This window comes from Suricata suricatta, chromosome 16 (assembly GCF_006229205.1).
Source record: "Suricata suricatta isolate VVHF042 chromosome 16, meerkat_22Aug2017_6uvM2_HiC, whole genome shotgun sequence".
In the NCBI taxonomy this organism is placed as follows: Eukaryota; Metazoa; Chordata; class Mammalia; order Carnivora; family Herpestidae; genus Suricata; species Suricata suricatta.
In genome coordinates this window covers 50,786,032-50,807,480 of record NC_043715.1, presented here as the reverse complement: position 1 = coordinate 50,807,480, position 21,449 = coordinate 50,786,032, and the positions used below count along the sequence as shown (strand labels likewise).

Below are 21,449 nucleotides of genomic sequence, written 5' to 3'. Positions count from 1 at the left end.
GTGGGGAATTTTGTTTTGCCTAATTCATGCCAAAGTCACGAAAGTGTCTGTAAATGTAGAGAATAATTGATTCGGTTTGTTCAAGTTTCCTATGGCTGTGTAACAGACTACCCCAAGACTTCACAGCATGAAACAGTCACTGTGATGCTCCCAGAATCATGAATCAGGAAGGGAGATGTGGCTTATGTCTGCAACACATCACCAGGAACCTCAGCTAGAGGCCAGGCTGACTTGAACACTGGGGGGATCATCTGCACGACACGTGGAATCCTATCTGATGCCCACGAGAAGGGCTTGAAGGTGACCTTGGCCAAGACTGCTAACTGTAGCACCTACACGTGGCCTCTGAGTGAGGTTGGGCTTCCTCACAACATGGTGGCTGGAGGATGGTGACGAACTGGTGAGGGAGTGTTTGAGGCGGAAGTGTCCTGCAGGACCGGCCGCCAGCCCCTTGCAGATTGAGATGCTTCTCTTGAGCTCTTCAAATAGCTGCACAAGAGACCTCAGCCCACGCTGCAGGGAGCCGAGAGCCACCCAGCTGCCCACAGTTGTGGGAAACAATCAGTTGCCAACCTTGGCTAGTAGGGATCCTAGCTAGGTTCACCACCGCAAACGTTTACCAGAAGAACAGATGGACCCTCTTCAACTTCACTGAGCCCTGCTGCGCCCTGAGTTCTCAACAATAATCGTCCTAGGCCCTCAGAAGCCAGGATTGCAGAAGTGGGGGCCCTCTGGTCTTCTGATGCACACCAGCTACCAGCCAACAGGGCGGCGCTTTTGTGAAAACTGGGGAAGAGGTCCCCCTTTCTGGGCAAACTAGCAAACAACGTGAGCCCTTGGGGTGGACATGGTCTCAAGGTCACATGGCTTGGAGAGGAGGGTGTCAGATCTATTTGAGCCCCACTTGCCTCCTTGGCCAGACGCCTTTGTGTAGTGAGCAGCCTGCACGATTCAAGTCTTCCCTGTTCTGTACAGACATTGCTCCCTTCCTCCTCAGTAAGAGCACCCCGGTTTCCTTTCTGCAAGCCGCCACCACCAGAGGAGGCTGACCAACACCCCAGCTGAAGGGCGCAGATTTATTGATCTGATGCCAAGCCAATCCCAGGGTCTTATTCACCTTGCCTTGTAATGGGTCAGGCAGGCATGTGACACACTTCCGGTCAGTGAGCTGGGGGGGGGGGGGGCGCGGGGAGGACTTGGAATGTTTCCCTCACTCTTCAAAAGGGACCAAAGGACGGACCTTTGCTGCCTTGGGAAGAGGGTGCCTGCCTGTGACACCCGGCTATGTGGCAGCCCTCTTGGGACCTTGAGGGAGGAAGTCTGAGAGGAGGTGATGGCAGCTGAACAAGATGGACGCAACTGGGGTCTCTGGTGACAGTGCTGAGCCGCTAACTTAACGAACCCCAGAGATGCGCCATCTCTGGTCTTGTGCGAGGCACATAAATATGCGATTTCAACAAGTCAGTTGCAGCCTCTGGAGTGTTCTGGTGCAAAAGGGCAGGGTCCGGACACAGGTAACAACACGGTCCTTGGGCCTCTGGGAGCTCGTCTTAGGGGAGCCAGCAAGGGAGGGGGTGCCAAAGGCCGGCCACCATCAGTGCTTCAGTAGTGGGGACAGGTCCGCCGCGATACCAATCCACTGGGGCAGGAAGGCCGCCTCTGGCTTGAAGACTTTGAGGAAGGGAGAGTCTGGGAGGGTGTAGTTGGCCAGGTAGATGGTGTCCCCGCCCGCGAGGTAGGCGGCCCAGATCCCGAACGTCCCAATGGTCATGACGGTGTGGTTGCACTGAGTGAGCAGCGCGAAGTCCTTGGCCGGCGACGACTCAATGCCATCGCCGGCGAACACCACATCGCCCCGAGAGGCATTGATGTTCTCGCGACACCAGGCCATGCCATTGCTGGTGACCACGAAGACCAGGGAGCCGTAGCGGGCCCGGAACCAGTCCAGGGCCTGCTCCAGGTACCGCCGGTCGGCGACCACGCCCTTCCACACCCGGGGCATCACGCCCACGTAGTCCCCCCGACGCACGTGGACGCCCACGAACGTGCCCGGCCGTCGCCCGCTCACCCGCAGCCGCCGCAGAAACGCCTGGGCCTCCTCCCGCACGTGGTCGTGCAGCGTGAACTCCTGCAGGATCTCGGCGCGGAGGTGGTGGTAGAAGGTCCAGGAGCAGGGGTAGCCGGTGAGGCGCACGTACTCGCCCGGGATGTGGCGGTAGCGCTCCTCCATCCAGTCGTTCAGGTGGTAGTTCTTCCAGGGGATCCTGCTGGCCGCCGCGCGGTGCAGGACCGGGAGGGTGATCCTGAAGATGGGGGCGAGCGCGCCGTGCATCTCGGCGGGGATGAAGGCCTGCCGCCCGTTCGCCTTGGCCAGGGCGTACAGCGTGGCGTACTGGCCCATCTGGTTCCCCAGGCGCCCTATGGAGTTGATGGTGAACATGCCCCTGGGCTGGCCGCTCGTCTCGTTCTCCACAGACTCCAAAAGCAGCGTCTCGAACTCCCAGGTGGGGCGGATCTTTGCCAGCCGCTGCTGCAGGTGAAATATGGTAGAAGCCGTGAAGACAAAGAGGAGGACGTGGGCCATGGAGAAGAAGGAAGGCGCCTGGCCGCTGAACATGGCTGTCGGGGAAGGGAGAGCCGGGAATGTTAGCCCAGGGGATGATGGCCCCGGAGCGCTGCATGCACGTGCAAGTGTGGGTGTGTGTGCCGATACGCGCAGGCCTGCGTGCAGCGAGGTTCACTTGGAGTGCGTGTGAATGAGCATGAATGCTTAGGTCTCCGGAGCGTGTTTACCCTGGGTTCATGTGTTCCTGTTGACACAAGTCGATAGGAGTGTGTATTCACGGTGGCATGTGTGCATGCGCATATGGGGATCTATACATTGTATACATATGTGGGTGGGTGTGAATCTGTGTGCATACATTGGACAGGTGTACATTATGTTGTGGGAATGCACACATAATGTAAATACACATTGTATGTTTGAATGTGTTTATAAACTGTGAACATACTTACATGGGTGTCTCTATACGGGCAGGACAAGTGTATAAACGTGCTATTTACCTGCTAGAGATGTCCTTTTTAAAAATTTTTTTCTAATGTTTTATTTATTTTTGAGATTGAGAGAGGCAGCGTGGATAGGGGAAGGTCAGAGAGAGAGGGAGATACAGAATCCAAAGCAGATTCCAGGCTCTGAGCGAGCGGTCAGCACAGAGCCCGATGCAGGGCTCAAACCCACGAATCGTGAGATCATGACCGGAGCTGAAGCCAGACGCTCAACCGACTGAGCCACCCAGGCGCCCCTAGAAATGCCCATTTTTGCATGCCCTGCCCATCCTATATTTCCTCTGAAGGGAAGTTGCCCAACCGCCTGATCTGCCTACGCCCCCTTGCCACGGCCAACTGAACGTACAGTATATGCCTGGCTCCATGGTGGCATTGCCATTTATTGGCAAAATTATAACTTGTAAGGCTGGCTCTGAAAGGTATGTTGGTCAGGGGCCCCTGGATTAAGCATCTGACTCTTGATCTCAGCTCAAGCCATGATCTCACAGTTCATGAGTTCAAGCCCCACGTCGGGCTCTGGGCTGACAGTGTGGAGCCTGCTTGGGATTTTTTTTTCTCTGTCCCTCCCGTGCTCATACGCTCTCCCCAAGCCCTCAAAATAAGTAAATAAACTTAAAAAAAAGATACGTTGGCCAATTCTCTCTCTTGAATATTTTTATCTAGAGGTCAGAAGGCAGTTGGCAGGTGACTATGTGTTTTTTCCTCCCCTCACACTACCTGGGTGTTCAACAATTCAATCTAATTTTGATCTTGTCTACTTGGACTTGGTATCAGATCCAAGGCGTTTAAGAGTTCAGTCCCGTTCACATACCATGGCAAACCCTGAGCCATTCATACTTCCAACTGATGGGTTATAAACTGGGGGCTCCTGTGACTCCCTCCTCAGGTTTGATAACGGAACTCAGAACTCATCTTATTATAAAGGAGACAAATGCATAACCAGAGAAGCGGTACCTAGGGTAAGATCCAGAAGGGCCTTGCACTGCCCCCGTGGAGCTGAGGTGGGCCGCCTTCCTGGCTCTTGGGTGTGACTGCCAACTCAGAGCCTCTCAGAAACCCACTCTTTAGGGGCAGATCATGGGTCATTGGTGACTGGCTTCGTCTTTGGTCCCTCTCACCTCCCCAGATGTTGGGGACTGCAGATGAATGTTCCAGTCTCTTCATTGAGGCTTGGTCTTTCTGGTGACCAGATCTGAAGCTATCTAGGGGCCCGTGAAGAGTCACCTCAACAGAGCACTATCACCCTGTCCCCCCCGGGAAATGACAAGGATTGTGGGAGCCATGTGCCAGGAACGAGGCACAAAGACCAATTATCATTGTATGAGACCACAGCTGGTGATGCTGAGAGAGAGTGGGGGTCGGAGTGGCTGGGACGCGCCAGATGCAGGCTGAAGCGGAGGCAGGAGTAACTGGAAGGCACCTGAAGAGATGTGCAGAGACATAAGGACAACTGGCCGAGAAAACCCAGAGAAGATCTCCTTATATTTGAGCAAGCGTACGACCTGTTCTTTGCAGTCATGGTTACAACAGAAAGTCATGCCAGGGCTGGGGCGTTCGCAGTGGACCGGCCTTCGGAGATTTACTGTGAGTGCCAAGGCCGGTGAGCGATGGGAGGCACCGAGAATTCCACATCCCAGGACTTAAAACTTGGACCCGTGGTTTGCAGAGTGATGTGGTTAATCAGGCTCTTGCCTGGGACCGCCCCCCCCCCCACCCCCAGGGCAAAATTAAGGCCCGAACAGGATAGGGGTTTGGAGATCTGGTTACTGAGCGTGAATAAAACAGCTGAGAGGAAAGGAAAGCAGGGAGTGAACTGGGTCTGACTCCCCATTAGGTGGCTGGAAGCCAGGAAGGAGAAGCAGAACAAGCCCTGCTCAGGGCCATCACAGTTAATACTTTGTTACGGCCGAAGATTGCATCTCGAAGTGACTGATGGGCTCTGTCATCCCGCCTGCTGGGCTGGAGCCACACCTGCAGCACTTTGTCCCAGCAAAAGCTCAGGTTTGGCCACTGATCAACTTTGGACTTGGAATCATTGAATGGGGATATGTGGGAGGAGTCGAAGGAATGAAGCCCTTTCTGCTTCCCCAGGTCCCCCAAAGACTTCCCTCTTCCTTCCCTGAGAATGTGAGGCTCCCGCCCAGCTTTTAAAAACTGTACCTCATGAGCAGGCTTTCACCAAAGCATATCATGGGCGCTCTGCAGAGGTAGATGAGAAATGAAAGGTTTCTGGTTGATCTGGTCCACGGTTTGTGTTCCTTGGCCAAAGTCCTGAACCAAGGGGCCATTCAGAAAACACCGGGGCGAAATCAAGCAGGATGTGACTTGGCTGAAACGTGGAAGCTTCCAAAAGCTATGTAAATATGGTCCTTTATGGCTAATTATAGCTGATAAAAGTTGGCACAGGACCTAATGTAGCAATATCCCTGTTTCTAAGTCACTGCTACCCTCAGAGCCCATTAAGATCACCTGCATTATCTTTCTAGAAGAAACACAGGCTTGTCAACTAGATGCCCAGATTTGGGTTGAACCAACTCAGGTGGGGGTCTGTCTGGGCCCCTTGGGTCATCGCTAGGTGTTGAGCCTCGCCAGAAACGGACTCCTGGATGGTACCATCTCCTCTAGCCTCCTTCGGCGTGAAATGCAAGGGGCCAGGGAGGCTGGGTTTACTGAGTAAGGTTCATTTCTCAGCTCCTCGGATGCTCAGTCTTCCTGGTCAAAAGTTCTGGGTCGGGCCCCTTCCTCATCCCACTGAAAGTCAAGCCTTTGTTCTCTAAGCCCAACATGGAATAATGCAGAGAAGAGACGTGACTCAGCGCACCACCCTGATCACAGGCTGTTGACTACAGGCTCCCACGCTCATTAGCTGTGTGATTCTGGGGAAGCAACTTGACCTTTCTGAAGAGTAAAACAGTACTTTTGATCTTATCACAAACAGGGATCGACAGGGTGGCTCGGTCGGTTAAGCATCTGATTCTTGATTTCAGCTCAGGTCATGATCTCATGCTTTCACAAGTTCGAGCCTGAGTTCGAGCCCCGCACAGAGCCTGCTTGGGATTCTTTCTCTCTGCCCCTCCCCTACTCGTGCTGTCTCTGTCTCTCTCAACATACATAAATAAACTTATTTAAACAATTTTTTAAAAATGATCACATGCAAAGCAAAGACCCCTGCTCTGTGTGGCTGAGTTGGGAACAGACCTACAAGAGGAAGGCATTTCATCCAGAGGTTGTGAATTCTGGGATGCACTAGGGTGACCCCCTATCATCAGAAGGAGATATGGTGATTGAGCTGACTTTGGGGGCTGTCCCACTGCGGAGTGGGTGAGTGTGTGCGATTCTGCTTGCCATGGTTAATGTTTGGCTTTATTATTTGTTTTTTAAATGTTTATTTATTTATTTTAAGAGATGGATAGTGAGTGAGCAGGAGAGGGGCAGAGAGAGAGGGTGAGAGAGAATCCTAAGCTCCATGCTCTGAGTGCAGCACCTGATGCAGGACTCGAACCCATGAGATCATGACCTGAGCCGAAATCAAGAGTCTGATGCTTAACCAATTGAACACTCAGGTGCCCCTGGTCGATCCTTCCTTCCTTCCTTCCTTCCCCTTCCTCCCTCCCTCCCTCCCTTCCTTTTTTTTAAAATACATTTATTTATTTTTTGAGAGAGTGAGACAGAGCATGAGTGGGGAGGGTCAGAGAGAGAAGGAGACACAGAATCTGAAGATAGACTCCAGGCTCTGAGTAAGCATTCAGCACAGAGCGTGATGCGGAGCTAGAACCCATCAACCATGAGATCATGACCTGAGCCAAATTCTGATACTTAACTGACTGAGCCACCCAGGCGCCCCAGCACTGGTGTCTTTATAAGAAAAAAAAAAAAAGCAAAAATGCAGCCAGTAGGCCATCATATGACTTTGGTCCAAGGCTGGCCTTGTGTGGACACGAGTGAGAGCTAAAGAGACACAGCTGAGTCCCAAGAGTCTCTCCCTTGGGGATTTGAGGTCTCTCCCTTGGGAACAGAAACACAGGAGGGTGGCTGGTTGGTAGGGGGCTCCACAGCTGAAGGGTCTGTCAGAGCCACGTGCAGCCATGTGGAGCTGTGCCTGAGCTGGACCAGAGAGGTCCATGGGCACAGTGAATTGGAGCCTGAGAAGAAAAAGTGAGAGGATACTGAGGGAGCGATGGAATGTGTCCCTGTGCCCCCGATGGCTTCCTGGTTCCTATTTCCTCAAGGCTTCCTGTCCGGATCCCAAGCGGATTCCTCGAGACCCCGCCCTGACCTCGGGTAGAAGGAACTCTCTGGAGGCTGGGAAGCAGGACGAAGCTGGGGAAAGAGGGGACACCCAAGGTAGGAGGAGGGAGAGTGGCCTCATGCCTTGTTCCTACTTCTTCGGGGTGTGTCTCTCTTCCTTCCTTCAAGTAGCTTGTGAGCATATGAAGGGCAAGGAGTGGACTTGGCCTCTCTGTCTGGTTGTGAATTTGCCAAGCACAGGACACAGGAACAATGGTGGCCAAGGAGGCAGAAGAGGCAGGAGGCAGAAGAATAGAGGGAGGGAGGAAAGAGAGAAGGAAAGAAGGAGGAAGGGAGGAGGGAGGAGAGAAGGGAGGGAGGAAGGATGGAAGGAAGGGAGGAAGGATGTTAGGAAAGAAGAATGGAAGGGAGGAAGGGCAGGAGGAAGGGAGGGAGGGAGGAACAAAGGAAGGAAGAAGAGATAGATGTAGAAAGAGACAGGAAAAGAGAAAGAGGGACATAGAAAGAGATGGAGAGAAAGAGTCAGAGAGAGAGAGAGCAGGAGGACAGACAGGGAGAGATGGAGACATAGAGAGAAAGATGGAGGCAAGGAGAAAGAAACGGAGGCAGGAATAGAAAAACCACAGGAGAGACAGAGAAGAAAAGGCAGGTGGAAATAGATCCGCCCGCACTCTGCCCAGCTCTGACCTCCGTTTTGTCCCAGTTCTGTGTCTCCAGGTGATCACGCAGTCCCAGTCTCTTGATCTCGGATACAGCTCCATGAAAGAAGGTCTTATTCGCTCTCTGTCCCCCACAGCCCTCGGAAACAGGGCTAGGCACATAGTAGGTGCTCAGGAAATGACCCAGAAGGAATGTGTGGGTCTCTCCCTGTCAAGGCCCAGTCTGTCTTGATCTGCTCCTTTCTCTCCCCTCACCAAGTCTCTACCAACATCTCCCTGCCTTGAGTTCCTCGTTTCTTCTCATTTCTGGGTTTTTTTTTTTTAATCTCCATTTCTCAGCACCCAAGAGGTAAATAGATGAATATTGGAAGGATGACCTTCACGATTGGACGTCTCCATCTCCGGGCTGGCCCTAAAGGTCCCCTGGGAATTGGTTTATGGCAGACAGAAAGGCTAGCTTTGTTTGGGTGAAAAGGCCAAATGTTCTAGAACAGCGTTTCTCAGCTTCCTTCGTGGTTCCCTCCTTCCTCACCCGGGAAGGGGGATGGTCCGCTGCTGAGGGGCCTAAAGGAGGCGCTTATAGACCTTGACCCTTGCCCTTGAGCAAGGCGGTGGGGAGAGGAGGGCAGGGAGGCCCGGGGGGGGGGGGGGGGGGGGGGGGGGGGGGGGGGGGGGGGGGGGGGGGGGGGGGGGGGGGGGGGGGGGGGGGGGGGGGGGGGGGGTGAAGGAAAACCTGGTGTCTGGGAGTGAGGCTGACTTGGAGAGAAGCTCAGTGGGGTGCAGTCATCAGCCTCTTATTGGCGTGGGACCTTGGCCATGAATCCCAAAACTGGGGATAACCACCTCTCTCTGGGGCTGTGGGAGCACAAATGACTCAGGAAATCAGCAGTGAGTGCCTAGTGGGCCAGTTTTGCAAGTCAGTGGACATGGCCGTCTGGGAGCCAAGGAGGGGCACCTGGGTGGCTCAGTTTGTTTAGCGCCAGACTCTTGTTTCTGCTCAGGTCATGATCCCAGGGTCATGAGATTGAGCCCCACCTCCTGCCCTGCGCTGGAATCTGCTTAAGATTCTCTCTCTCCCCCTCGCCCCCCTCCCTTTCTCTCTCAAAATAAAAAAGCAAAGGAAAGTGAGGCTCAGAGACTAGTCAGAGACGGGGCAAGCCTGGGCCAGGCCTGGTGCAGGGAGCGGGGCACAGAGAGCTTCGAGAGCAGCTGGCCCGCCTGACGTCTGTGGGGGTTTCTGGGGAACACCAAGAGCCAACTTCTGGAAAGTGGGAGGAACTTGCCTTCCCCATATCCCAGGGGGATGGGAAAGAGGAAAGGCCAAGCCATTCCTTCATCTGGTTCCCCTAGGGACCGTCCCTGGGGGGGACCAAGGCAAGAAGGGTTGGAGAACAGGGGCACCTGGGCGGCTCAGTTGGTTAAGCGCCTGACTTTGGCTCAGGTCATGATCTTGTAGTTCGTGGGTTCAGGTCCCGTGTCTGGCTCTGTGCTGACAGCTCAGAGCCTGGAGTCTGCGTCTCCTTCACTCTCTGCTTTTTTCCTGCTCACACTCTGTCTCTCTGTCTCTCAAAAATAAACATTTAAAAGGAAAAGCAAAGGCTGGAGAACAGAAAGGAGCCCTAACCTCGAAGGAGGAGCCTGGCTGGCAGGTCCCTCAGAAAAATGGGGCCGCTGATGCCCGCCCATAATAAGCGCTTGCTCGTTCTCTCTCTCTCTCTCTCTCTCTCTCTCTCTCGCTCTCTCGCTCTCTCGCTCTCTCGCTCTCTCGCTCTCTCACTCTCTCACTCTCTCTCTCACCAAAAGCTGAGTCCTCTCTGTCCTCTCCTCTCTGGCCCCTGGCACCATGCCTACCCAGATCTGTCCCCACACCCAAAGCTAGCCTTGCCCTTCCTCAGCTCAGGGCCCTTCTAGGGCTTTCCATCCCTACCCAGCCAGGCTTCGCCCCTCCTCCCCTCCTCCCCTCCTCCCCTCCTCCCCTCCTCCCCTCCTCCCCACCCCACGCCCCCTGCCTAGTCTTCACACCCCAGTGATTTGCATGTCTGGTCTGAAAGCCTGTCCCTACCCCTTCCCAGGCTGTCCCCCAGGTTAGCCCTGCTCCCCCAGTTCGCTCCCCTCCCTACAGCTCTGGCCACTGCGGATGTGTTCTATCCTTCCCACCCCGGAAGCACATCTCTGGGGAAGAGTCTGGGGCACAGATGCCAGGTGCAAGTCCCCAACTTTTTCCCAGGACTGGAACGGAAGGGGGGTGGCTGGGAGCCAGGGATCTCTGAGGCCACAGTGGGCCTGGAGGTGGGGGTGGAAGCAGACTCTGGGACCCTGGGACCCCTGGGTACTGTGGGTGGGTCCCGTGAGGCCGAGGTTGCAGGAGGTGGGGGAGCAGACCCTGAGAGAAACTCCTGCACAGTGATTCTCAGGTGGGTTCCAGGAAACAGGTGACGGGAGGATGGGAGTTGGTGGCCTGGGGTTGGGGAGGGGGAAGGGGGAGGTGATGAGGGAGGGGGGAGGGGGGGCTCCTGTAGTCGATCTGCAGGGAAGGAAGGGGAGGGGAGCTGAGCCTCGGCGGCTGGTGTGGGGGTGGGGCTGACAGGGAGATGAGACGCGTGGGTGCTGGGGGCAGAAGAAGCGGGTTCCTGGGCAGTGAGGGGTGGACTCTCTGCTTGCGGAGGCCCCGGGGCGGGGGGAGGGGGGGGGGGGGGGGGGGGGGGGGGGGGGGGGGGGGGGCTTCGGGATCCAGGTGTGCCCCGCGCCCCACCTCCCTGTCCAGTCACCGCGGGGACACGGACCAGGGGGAGGGGCAGGCTGAGTCCTGTCCGGCCGGGCTCGTCCAGACTCCGCCCTCTCAGGGTTCTGGGTTTCTTAATTTTGGTCACAACTGTAGCATTTCCGTGGTCTGTCAGCCTCATTCTACCTTCACCACCTGGTGAGGGCGACACGCTCAGCAGCCCTGTGGTGCGGAGGGAGAGTCCAAGGCACAGAGACATGAAGTAACCCGCTCAAGGTCACACAGCTAGGAAGCGGGAGAAGCCAGAATTTGAAACCAGGCCGGCCAGAATCCCGGGAAACTCCCGGCGAATACCGACTCTTCTCACTTCTGCTTGCCAGAAGGTCTCTTGGGAAATGGAAATCCCCTAACAGCACATCACAGGGCCAGGCTATGCTTGTCTGCCGCTGCCAAAATCAAGTGCAAGATTGAGGAGGAATGTTGGGGGAGGGGGAGGGATGGGGGTGGGAGCCCTCCAAGCTCCCAAGAATCCCAACTGCTTCTCCAGGCACCATCCACAGATCCCACACTCGGCTTCTTCTCTGCAAAAACAAAAACAAAAACAAAAATAATCTGGGAACGCCTGGGTGGCTCAGTCAGGTCGTAGGACCAACCGACCAATGTCCCCTCCTAATCTCCAGGTTTGAAAGTTCCAGCCCTGGTTCTGCGCTGACAGTGGGAGCCTGCTTGGGATTCTCTCTCTCTCTCTCTCTCTCTCTCCCCCCCTCTCCCCCTCTGCCCCTCCCTGCTTCATGCTTTCCCTATTTCTCCAAGCAAATAAAATAAAACTTAAAAAAAATATCTGAATTTGATCAAGGCTCTCAAGTGCCATCACCTGTTTTCAGAAAAACAGGAGGATAAAGTTGCCAGTGGATGGACCCTGGGCGGGTGCACTGAGCCACATCCAGAATGTGGGCAAGTCCATGGGACACATGACCCGGCCTCCCCAACACTGGAACAAAGGAGCAGGCACCGGGAGCCTCATAACATATGCAAAGCAGATTCTGGGCTCCGAAACACATACACAGGGTTCTCAGCTGTATGGATGACCCACAGGATGTTTAAAAGTCACAGGGATGTGGGACATGTCGCTTTGTAACATTTATCAGCCCTAGTCCTGAGTCACTAAATGCCATGGTGACATTGGATGACCACTGTGATCACTAAAAATGCCCCACAGATGCCCAGAATGCCCCCATGGGGGGGGGGACAACAGTACTAAATTGAGGGCCTCTGTTCTACCCCCTTGGGTCTCCTGTTTCATCACCAGGGGTGGGCTGGGAAATGCTTAACAGCTGGCTCTTGGGAGGGAAAAAAGATCCCCAGTTGGTAGCATTTGCCAATTTCCGTGGTGTACATACCACCCACCTCCCCGTGGCCAATGTCAAGCAACCAACATGACATCATTGAACACAGAACTGCATACAGAACACTGTTTCCTTGACCCAGGGGCAGGCGGGTGGGGGGAGGGGACACTGTTCTCTCATACCCTGCATGGGGATACAATAAGTGTAAATAACCCCCCAGAGACAGATAACAGCAAAACCTAATAAAATAATTCGGGCAGGAGGAGTTTTGAGCTTTGGTTTGATAAAATGTATTCAATGTTGATACATTTTTTAAAGTTTATTGGGTTATTTTTGAGAGAGAGAGAAAAAGAGAGAGAGAGAGAATCCCAAACAGGCTCCATGCTGTCAGCGCAGAGCCCAATGTAAGACTCATCTCTGAACTGTGAGATCATGACCTGAGCTGAAATCAAGAGTTGGAAGCTCAATGGACTGAGCCACCCAAGTGCCCCAATTTCGATATATTTTATTCTAGGTAATGCCTGTGCTTACAAACCAGCCTAGAAAAGTAATCATGGGCTCCCTGGAGATGTAGGTGCTGACTCAAAGACACCGCTGCTTGAGACCTGGTTTTTTTTTTTTTAATCTTTATTTATTTTTGAGATCGAGAGAGAGAGAGAGACAGAGAGACAGAATGCGAGTAGGGGAGGAACCGAGAGAGAGGGAGACACAGAATCCAAAGCAGGCTCCAGGCTCTGAGCTGTCAGCACAGAGCCTAACGCGGGGCTCAAACTCATGAACCGTGAGATCATGACCTGAGCGGAAGTCAGACGCTTAACTGACTGAGCCACCAGGTGCCCCCCTGTTCCCATCTTTGGTGCTTTTGACTAGCTTGCGGGCATCATTTGGACATACTGTGGGTTGGGGTTCAGACTGCCACAATAAAGCAAATATTGCAATAAAGTGAGTCAAATGAGTTTTGGGTTCCTCAGTGCATGTAAAGTTATGTTTAGGGGCTCCGGCTGGCTCAGTTGGTGGAGCGTGCGACTTGTGTCCTGAGTTCAAGTTCCACATCGGGTAGAGAGGTTACTTAAAGAAAGAGTGGGCACGCCTGGGTGGCTCAGTAGGTTAAACATCTGACTTTGGCTCGGGTCATGATCTCGTGGTTCATGATCTCATGGATTGGGGGTTTGAGCCCTGTGTCGGGCTCTGTGCTGACAGCTGAGAGCCTGGAGCCTCCTTCAGATTCTGTGTCTCCCTCTCTCTCTGCCCCTCCTCCCCTCATGCTGTCTCTCTCTCTCAAGAATAAACAAACATTTTAAAAAATCAAAGCAAAAGAAAGCCAAAGAGAAAAACCCAAGGTCACACACAGAAGGTGATAAGACACAGGTTGTAATCAAGTCACTTGCTCCCAAACCCCTGGGCCATCCTTGCCCAGTTGGGGATGAAGTTTAGTCTGACCCTTCCTGAGCCACCAGGAGCCCCCATAATCCTCTGTTCGTGGTCCCTCCCCAGAACATACTTTTATGTTCATTTTGCACCTTGAATGATAATAAAACAATAATAATGACACTAAAAATATCTGTAATGGCCATAAGTCCCCTAAGGGCAGGAGCTTTATCAGTGTTAATTATTGGCGCACATTATCAACAACCATAACCTACTTAATCCTCCCAACTGTGTGAAGGAATCACTGTCAGCTGAGGCCCAGAGAGGCGCAGAGTCACTTGCCCAATGCCACACAGAACTGTAAGCCGCAGAGCTGGGATTTAAATCCTGAACCTGAAGCCTTTTTGTCTGTTTCAGCAGGTGGACAATTACCAGTGACTCTAACCTTCTCTGTCATGGGTACTGATGGTAAGTAAACAAGGTCCTGCACAAATACGTGCCATATTTCCGTGAACACTGATATGTGTCCCTTGGAATCCAGCCAACATGCCGTGAGGAAGTCCAGTCTGTCTGGCAGGAGAGAGGCCACACGGAGGACCCCTGATGGTCCCAACCGAGCTACCCGCTGAGTGCAGCAGCATGAGACCTCAGACACCACACAGAGAGGCGAAACACCCAGTGGAGCCAGGTAATTGTGACACATAATAAATTCTGCACTTAAAGCAATTACATTTGGGGGTGGCTTGTTACACAGCACTAGCTAACTGAAATACCTTCCATTAAGGTGACAGTTCCCTGAGGGCAGGAGGTATATCCATTTTGCTCCCTCCTGGGTCTCTGCTGTCTAGGAATGTTTCCTGAAGATAGTAGGTGCTCTGTACATATGTGTGGAAGGAAGGAAGGAAGGAGGGAGGGAAGGAAAGAAAGGAAGAGAGGGAGGAAGGGAAGGGTTTTCAGACCTCCATCTCCCTGGGAGTTGTCCATGAGATGTAAGTGAGGCTGATAACTACCCACCAGCCTCTACGTGTGTGCGTGCTGCTGTGTCTGCAGGTGGGGGGTGCACACATACACGGTACTCACTACCTCATTCCATGACCAGGGCCGGGGAGGTCAGAATGAAGAGTCGTAACCTAGTGAAGAATTGTCTGGACCCCCATGACTCTGGGACATTTTGCCAGACCTGTATGTAGGTAAACAGCTTGGTGACAAGTGTCTGAGTCTGGGAGGTGATGTGGTTACTAACGTGGGGTTAGCGGAGCCCCGGGCTGCATGTGGGATTTGCGGACAGGGCACTGTGGTGATCACCGCGAGGTGCATGGGGATTGCAGAGTGGAGGGTGAAACGCTGGAGTCCCCCGCCCCCCCTCTGCCGCCTCCCGCCATCCACGGGCTCTGCGGCAGTGAGGAGACGCTCCGTGTCAGCTAAAGGGCTCTTCCAAACCTTCTTCCAGCCTCCCCGGGAGCGGTCCGAGCCGCAATACCCATGAAGGTTGCCTGTGGCCTCTGCCATCAGACTGGGAGCCCTTTGGGGTGGAAACCAGGGTCAGGCCACCCCTGGCTTGTCCCTGGGCACAAAAACGGGTGTTGGTAGGGGCACCTGGGGGGCTCAGTCAGTTAACCGTCGGACTCCTGATTGTGGCTCAGATCATGATCTCATGGTTTTCATGGGAACGAGCCCCGTGTCAGGCTCTGCGCCGTGTGAAGCTTACATTAGATTCTCTCTCTTCCTCTTTCTGCCCCTCCCCCAATTCTCCCTCACTCTGTCCCTAAAATAAATACATAAACAACTAAAAATAAATAAAAATAAGGGCACCTGGGTGTCTTGGTTGGGTGTCTGGCTTTGGCTCAGGTCATGATCTCCCAGTTCAAGGGTTGGAGCCCCACGTCGGGCTCTGTGCCGACAGCTCAGAGCCTGGAACCTGCTTTAGATTCTGTGACTCCCTCTCTCTCTGCCCCTCCCCTGCTTGCACTCTGTTTTTTCTCTCTCTCAAGAATAAACAAACATTAAAAATTTGTAATAAATAAAATAAAAACATATAATACATACCATGCTGTTACTAGTGCTAAAATTAAGTCATTTCTGAATACCATAGAATACCCAGTCAGATTATAATTTTCCCTGATGGTCTCAAAGCTGTCTGTTTTCTTCTTTTTCTTTATCTGTTTTTAAAATTTTTTTCTAATATTTACTTTTTTCATTGGAGGGGGCACCCAGATTAATGTTTACTTATTCTTAAGAGAGAGAAAGACAGAGCATGAGCAGGGGAAGGGCAGAGAGAGAGGGAGACACAGAATTGGAAGCAGGCTCCCAGCTGTCAACACAGAACCCGATGTGGGGCTCGAACTCACAAGTCACAGATCGTGACCTGAGCTGAAGTCAGCTGTTTAACCGACGAAGCCACCCAGGCATCCCGTCTTCTTCCACAAACACACCCTCACGCAAAAGTGGAACTCCGTGGGTCCCTGCCCTGGAGCCCACCGGGTGACACCCTTTGCCCTGTGTGTGAGGACAGCTAACAGTCCCTATATGTGTCACCGTGCCAGATGTGGTTGATATTTTAATCACCGCTCAGTTGAGATCTAATTCACGTATTATAAAATTAAAGTATGCAAATCACTTGACGTATACAAGTTGGTGGCTCGTATTGGTGGCCTACGGATCAATGGCTAATAAATCAGAGGGGCTGCAGAGCCGTGCACTCATCCCCACAATCATCCTAGAACATGTTCATCCCCCCAAAAGAAGCCTGAACCCATTAGCGCTCACTACCCATTGCCTCTCAACGCCCCGGCCCCAGACACCTGCCAGTCTGTGGATTTGCCTTCTCTGGATATTTCATGTGAACTATGAGACCATGACCTGAGCTGAAATCAAGAGTCAGATGCTTAACCGACGGAGCGAGCCTCCCATGCGCTGGCGGCCGGGGACTGTTTTAATCTTCAGAGACGTGAAGTCATTGGCCCAGGGTCACACAGCCAGCCGGAGTGGGAGCCTGACGTGCGCAGCCTGTGGCCAGAGCGTGTGCGCTTAACCACTGAGCTATGTGCCCCCTCTGAGTACTGCGGGGGAAACGGATTCCCTGGAGGCTTTATTTTCCGTGATGATGAGGAAGTGGTCTTATCCCCCAACCTCTGGCCAATAAGGCTGGAATCTCGTGAACACTCGCTGAGCTGTGAAGTGGACCTTATTCTGCAAACCCCACCTCCCGGCTCCTTGCATCTGAGTCCAAGGCTGCCAGAGGGGGACCCACCACCCCACCCAGGAATCCATTTCTGGTTGGGCTCAACCCCTGGGCTCCACCCAAGGCGCCCAGACCCCCAGCTGGGTTGGCTCAATTCAAGTATAGGCATCTGGTTGCCAAGCCTGAGATTCTTCTAGAAAGATAGCTGTCTGGGCTCTGAGGGTTTCCGGGACTTATAGATGACAAGCAGGGAAGTGGGTGCTGGGTCACCCCTGTGACATGCCTGATTAGCCTCCACAAGCTTCCCACTTTCAACTAGGTCACCCCCTGCTGGACTCCCCCCCCCACCCTCCCCTGTGCTCTCCCGTCATGGCCCCTGGTTTCCACGATCTGACCAGAAACACAGGTCTGGGCCAAGGCAGCCCGTGTCTGATCTGCTGGCGCGCACAGTGAGGAGCTGGGCACCAGCTCAGTGTTTGTCCAAGTCATTCAATAAATATACATGAAGCACCGTATCAGCTTCCCAAGGCTGCTTTTTAACCACACCCTGCAAACTGTGCCTTTAAACAATAGAAAATCATTCCCTCCCAATCAGGGGCTGATCTCTGCCTCCCTCATCCCATGGCACTGTCCCCTCCTGTGTCCGTGTCACCTGCCACATGGGAGATAGGGCCCCCACCCTACCCCAGCATGACCTCATCTTAACTAATTTATCTGCAAAGACTCAAATAAGGGCACGTTCTCAGATCCTGGACATTAGCGTTTCCACCCATGGTTTTGGGAGGGGTGGGGGACACAATTCAACCCGTAACAAACAGGCTGTTTGGAGTATTGGGATAAGGGGTTTCTGCCCTGGGCTTCCTCCCGCCCCCCATGGTGGGGACCAGGTGGGAGGTTTTTGAGCTCAGGGCGGAGCTCAGTAAATATTTCTCAACTGAATTAGTGCAATTGACAGCTGGCCAATTTCTGCTTTGGCCTTTATGAAATAAAAGTCATTTACTTCCTTTTCCAAACAAGGGGACAGCGCTGGGTCCCCTTAGCATTTAGATTAAACAGAACTCACTAGAGGCTTACTGTGTTGCTCCAGCCAGCTCCCGGAAGCCAGCAGCGTCTAGTCTGTCGGCCAGTGGGGCTCCTTCCCAGCGGAGACCTCCCGGGAGGTGAGGTGGGAGGGGGGATGGGAGGATGGATCCTCGGAGTCTTCCCCCAGGGCCTACATCGTTCTGGGATGTTCTGATAGGGAAAAGTCTGTTACAAGATGGCCAACGGGGCCGATAAGGAAACACCTGTCCCTGATCAAGACTCCCCTTCCGGGTTCTTCCCACCCTGCTGGTCGCATGCATTAATGAGGAATGCGGAAGTCACAGGCTATAAACTGTTCCCTCTGCTAATGCTCTGGGCTGAGACCTCTGGAGGGTGACGTCTCCTGAGCCCACCGGTGTGAAATACACCTCCTCCCTTCCAAGATCTCCAAGTGCCGCTTGGTTCTTCCGCTGGGTGATCCAGACCAGGTTCCCTAACAGTTCGAGAAGAGATAGGTGGGAAGTGGGCACCCAGCCCTCCCCACCCCGCCCCTGCCCGAGGGAACCGGTGCTCTGGCCTCCGATGGCTTTCATCTTTGTCTCCGAAGTGAAGGCTGTGGGAAATGTCACACCTGTTTGTTATTCTCATTATTTTCTTCAGGATCAACTTGATTCTGACCGAGGACAGGTCATCGTGCCACTGAGCTGCGTGATTGCAGCGTCAGAGCCATGTGGGTGTGGCGGGGGGTGCTTCTGGGCACTGGCAACATTCTGGGGGTGTCGCTCAGGGTCCCAACACAGAGGGGACAGTCCTGGAGCGACAGGGGAGGAGATTCGGAGGACGGTTTACAAAAGGGTGGGTAGGATGTAGAGAAACCAACAGAGAGGTGGTACAGCACCCCCCCCCACAGGGGAGGGGGGAGGCACCGGGTCGGCAGGGATGGGCCCAGAGAATAAATACCCCAGCTTGGCTCACCTTCCCCCTCTGATTTCTGGACTGTCATCCCTCTGACCTAAGCCTGCAGGGTGAGGGAGCCCGTGGAAACTGTCTTAGTCAGTTTGGACGGCTGCAGCAAGAAGGCCACAGACCCGGTGCTGAATGCGTTCCTCCTGCAGGCTGAAGGTCAAGGTACCCGCAGATCCCGTGCCTGGAGAGAGCACACTTCTTCATTCGCAGTCAGATAGCAGACAAACATCTTTCTCTTATCGGGGCGGGTTTGGCCAGTTAAGTGTCTGACTTGGGCTCAGGTCATGATCTTACTTCGCGGCCTGGCTAGTGAGTTCAAGCATCGGGCGCTCTCAGCGCAGAGCCAGCCGGCTGCAAAGCTGCGGTCTCCCTCCCTCTCTCTCTGCCCCTCCCCCACTTGCACTCGCTCTCAAAAATAAACAAACATTAAAACAACAACAAGGGCATCTATCGGTTACTTGAGGACTTCTCCCGCATGATTTAATTGCCTCTCCCCCACCCCCACCAAGGCCCCGCTTCCAGATGCCAGCACGGTGGGGTTAGGGCTTCAAGACGGGAAATGTGGTGGGTGCCAGTCTCTCGGAGCACTGAGTGGGGTGGAGGAAGTTGGAGGCTTGGAGGAGCACAAGGACGGGACCTGGCACACTGATATCTTAGGGAAATGTCAGATTCAGCCTCCATTCACTTCCGTACTTTGCTACTGTTGCGGTTGGTAGCAGGCCACGGCCACAGCTGAGATGCCTCTCCCCTTCCGGTTTGAATGTCTCCAGAGGGGATAATTTGGGAAAACATCCAGTCTCCAGGCAATTATCCTGAGGGAGGAGGGACCGGCCTTGAGAGAAACATGGAAGGGGAGGTGCCTGGCTGGCTCCTTCACTGAAGCTTGAGCGTCTGGCTTCAGCCAAAGGTCACTCTCTCGAGGTGGTGGTTCCTGTTTGAGCCCGGCTTCCTGCTTCGGGCTCTGTGCTGACGGCTCAGAGCCTGGAGCCTGCTTCAGATTCTGTGTCTGTGTGTCTCTCTCTCTGCCCGTCTCTCAAAAATAAATACACATTAAAAAAGAAAAAAAAAAAGGAACCAACCAGTCGACCTTTGGATCTGACTTCCAGCCTCCAGAGCCATCGGACAATCCATGTCTACGGTTGAAGCCCCCCTCTGTGTAACGGCAGCTCTGGCAAAGTAGTGCTCCCATCCCCTGGGCCGCCCGAAGTGATCCCCCTGCTCCTGGTGACCGTAACCTCGTGCTGTCCCCTCCCACAGTGGACCAGGGCTGCCCCGTGTGACCCTGTGGGGCTCAGGTGGGTGGGGCCGTGAAGGCACAGCTGTTTCCACCTTGGTCTCTTGGATTTCTCTCTAGGGAGGAATCCAGTCACTGTGAGGCTCACGCAGACCACCGCCCCACCCCCCGGACCCCTCAGGGCCTTCCGATGACCTGGCGGGCAGAACCATCCAGCTAAGCCGCTCCCAAATTCCTGACCCACACACACTGTACGAGGTGATAAATTATCGTAGTTAGTTTAAGCCACTATGTTTTGAAGTAAATTTGCTAAACAGCAGTTGAGGACTCACAGAGAACCTCCCTCCCGGCTCCCGTCCCCTTCCTCTGGAACCTTCTCCAGCTTTCTTTAGAATCCCCCCACCTTCAGCCCCAGACCAGGATGGCCTCCATCTGGACTGAAGGAAGTAAATGGGGGGTCAAAATGGCTCTGGGGAGATACAAGATGATTAATATGTGAAAACAAAGTTACTCAACCCCAGAAGCGTGCCAAGAAATGGGGATTCAGGGGTGCCTGGGTGGCCCGGTATGTTGGGCGTCTGACTACGGCCCAGGTCATGGTCTCACGGTTTGTGGGTTCGAGCCCCATATCAGGCTCTGTGCTGACAACTCAGAGCCTGGAGCCTGCTTCAGATTCTGCATCTCCCGCTCTCTCTTCCCCTCTCCTGCTTGTGCTCTGTCTCTCTCTTTCTTAAAAATAAATAAACATTAATACATAAACAAACATTGAAAAAAAGGCTTTTTATCCAGAAAGGAGTAACACACCGATAAAAGATATTGGTATCTGCATACTTCTAAATACTCCGAACACCAGAAAACCCGTACTGCGATCACTTTATCCAACTTTCTTCCACACGGGATGAAAAATGTGTTTCCATCTGAAAGCAGTGCCCCAGTTCAAGGCACACCCGTGCACGCTGCTAGCGGCCAACACTTTCAGCGCGTTTCCCAGGCCCTGAATGGACTTGCTGGGTTCTTCAGAGGAGCTGCAGAGCAGGTCCTGTATCAGGGTTGCCCTGCATGGGGCCTGCAAAGGCACAGAGAGGTTAAGTCACTTGTTCGAGGTCGCCCAGTGGGGAAGCTGAGCACCCGCTGGTTAAGGGTGCCCGATCCTGAGCCCGCCTGCTGGCCGGAGGGTAAGGGAGGCGCACTCGGGGCGAGGGGCTGTTCTCTCTGGCCTGGCCAAGGTCAGCAGCGATGCCCAGCGATGCAGGAAGGCTGCCACTGGCTTAAAGATCTGGTGGAAGGGGAGTCTGGGAGGGCGAACTTGGCCAGGTAGATGCTGTCCCCACCCGCGAGGTAGGCGGCCCAGATCCCGAAGGCGCCCAGGGTGAGGACCCTGCAAGCGTGAGCAGTGCAAATTCCTTGGCGGGTGAGCCCTGAAGGCCATTGCTGGCCAACACCACATCGCGGAGGGAGCTCTCGCGACACCAGGCCATGCCGTTGCTGGTGACCACGAAGACCAGGGAGCCGTAGCGGGCCCGGAACCAGTCCAGGGCCTGCTCCAGGTACCGCCGGTCGGCGACCACGCCCTTCCACACCCGGGGCATCACGCCCACGTAGTCCCCCCGACGCACGTGGACGCCCACGAACGTGC

The 21,449-nt window shown here is 54.0% G+C and overlaps 1 protein-coding gene and 1 pseudogene across 3 annotated transcripts; both read right to left on the bottom strand.

Moving 5' to 3' along the window:
- Positions 1-1,046: 1,046 nt before the first annotated feature.
- FUT2 (fucosyltransferase 2) lies at positions 1,047-8,180 on the bottom strand. 3 transcript variants are annotated; one of them, XM_029925107.1, is made up of 2 exons: positions 8,002-8,180; positions 1,047-2,530 (listed from the first exon to the last, which is right to left on the bottom strand). In XM_029925107.1, the coding sequence occupies exon 2, from the start codon at positions 2,438-2,440 to the stop codon at positions 1,595-1,597; it is 846 nt and encodes a 281-aa protein (XP_029780967.1). In that variant the 5' UTR covers positions 2,441-2,530; positions 8,002-8,180; the 3' UTR covers positions 1,047-1,594. The 3 variants fall into 3 exon arrangements, with proteins under 3 accessions (XP_029780967.1, XP_029780965.1, XP_029780966.1); XM_029925105.1 differs by having other exon boundaries at positions 1,047-2,619; positions 8,002-8,091; XM_029925106.1 differs by lacking the exon at positions 8,002-8,180 and adding an exon at positions 4,021-4,742 and having other exon boundaries at positions 1,047-2,619.
- A 12,532-nt stretch (positions 8,181-20,712) lies between these two features.
- LOC115279841 overlaps positions 20,713-21,449 on the bottom strand; it is a 1,654-nt pseudogene continuing 917 nt past the window's right edge.

Bases quoted from the DNA above. Each gene is read 5' to 3' on its own strand.
- FUT2 (XM_029925105.1), bottom strand. From the start codon at position 2,617: ATGTTCAGCGGCCAGGCGCCTTCCTTCTTCTCCATGGCCCACGTCCTC.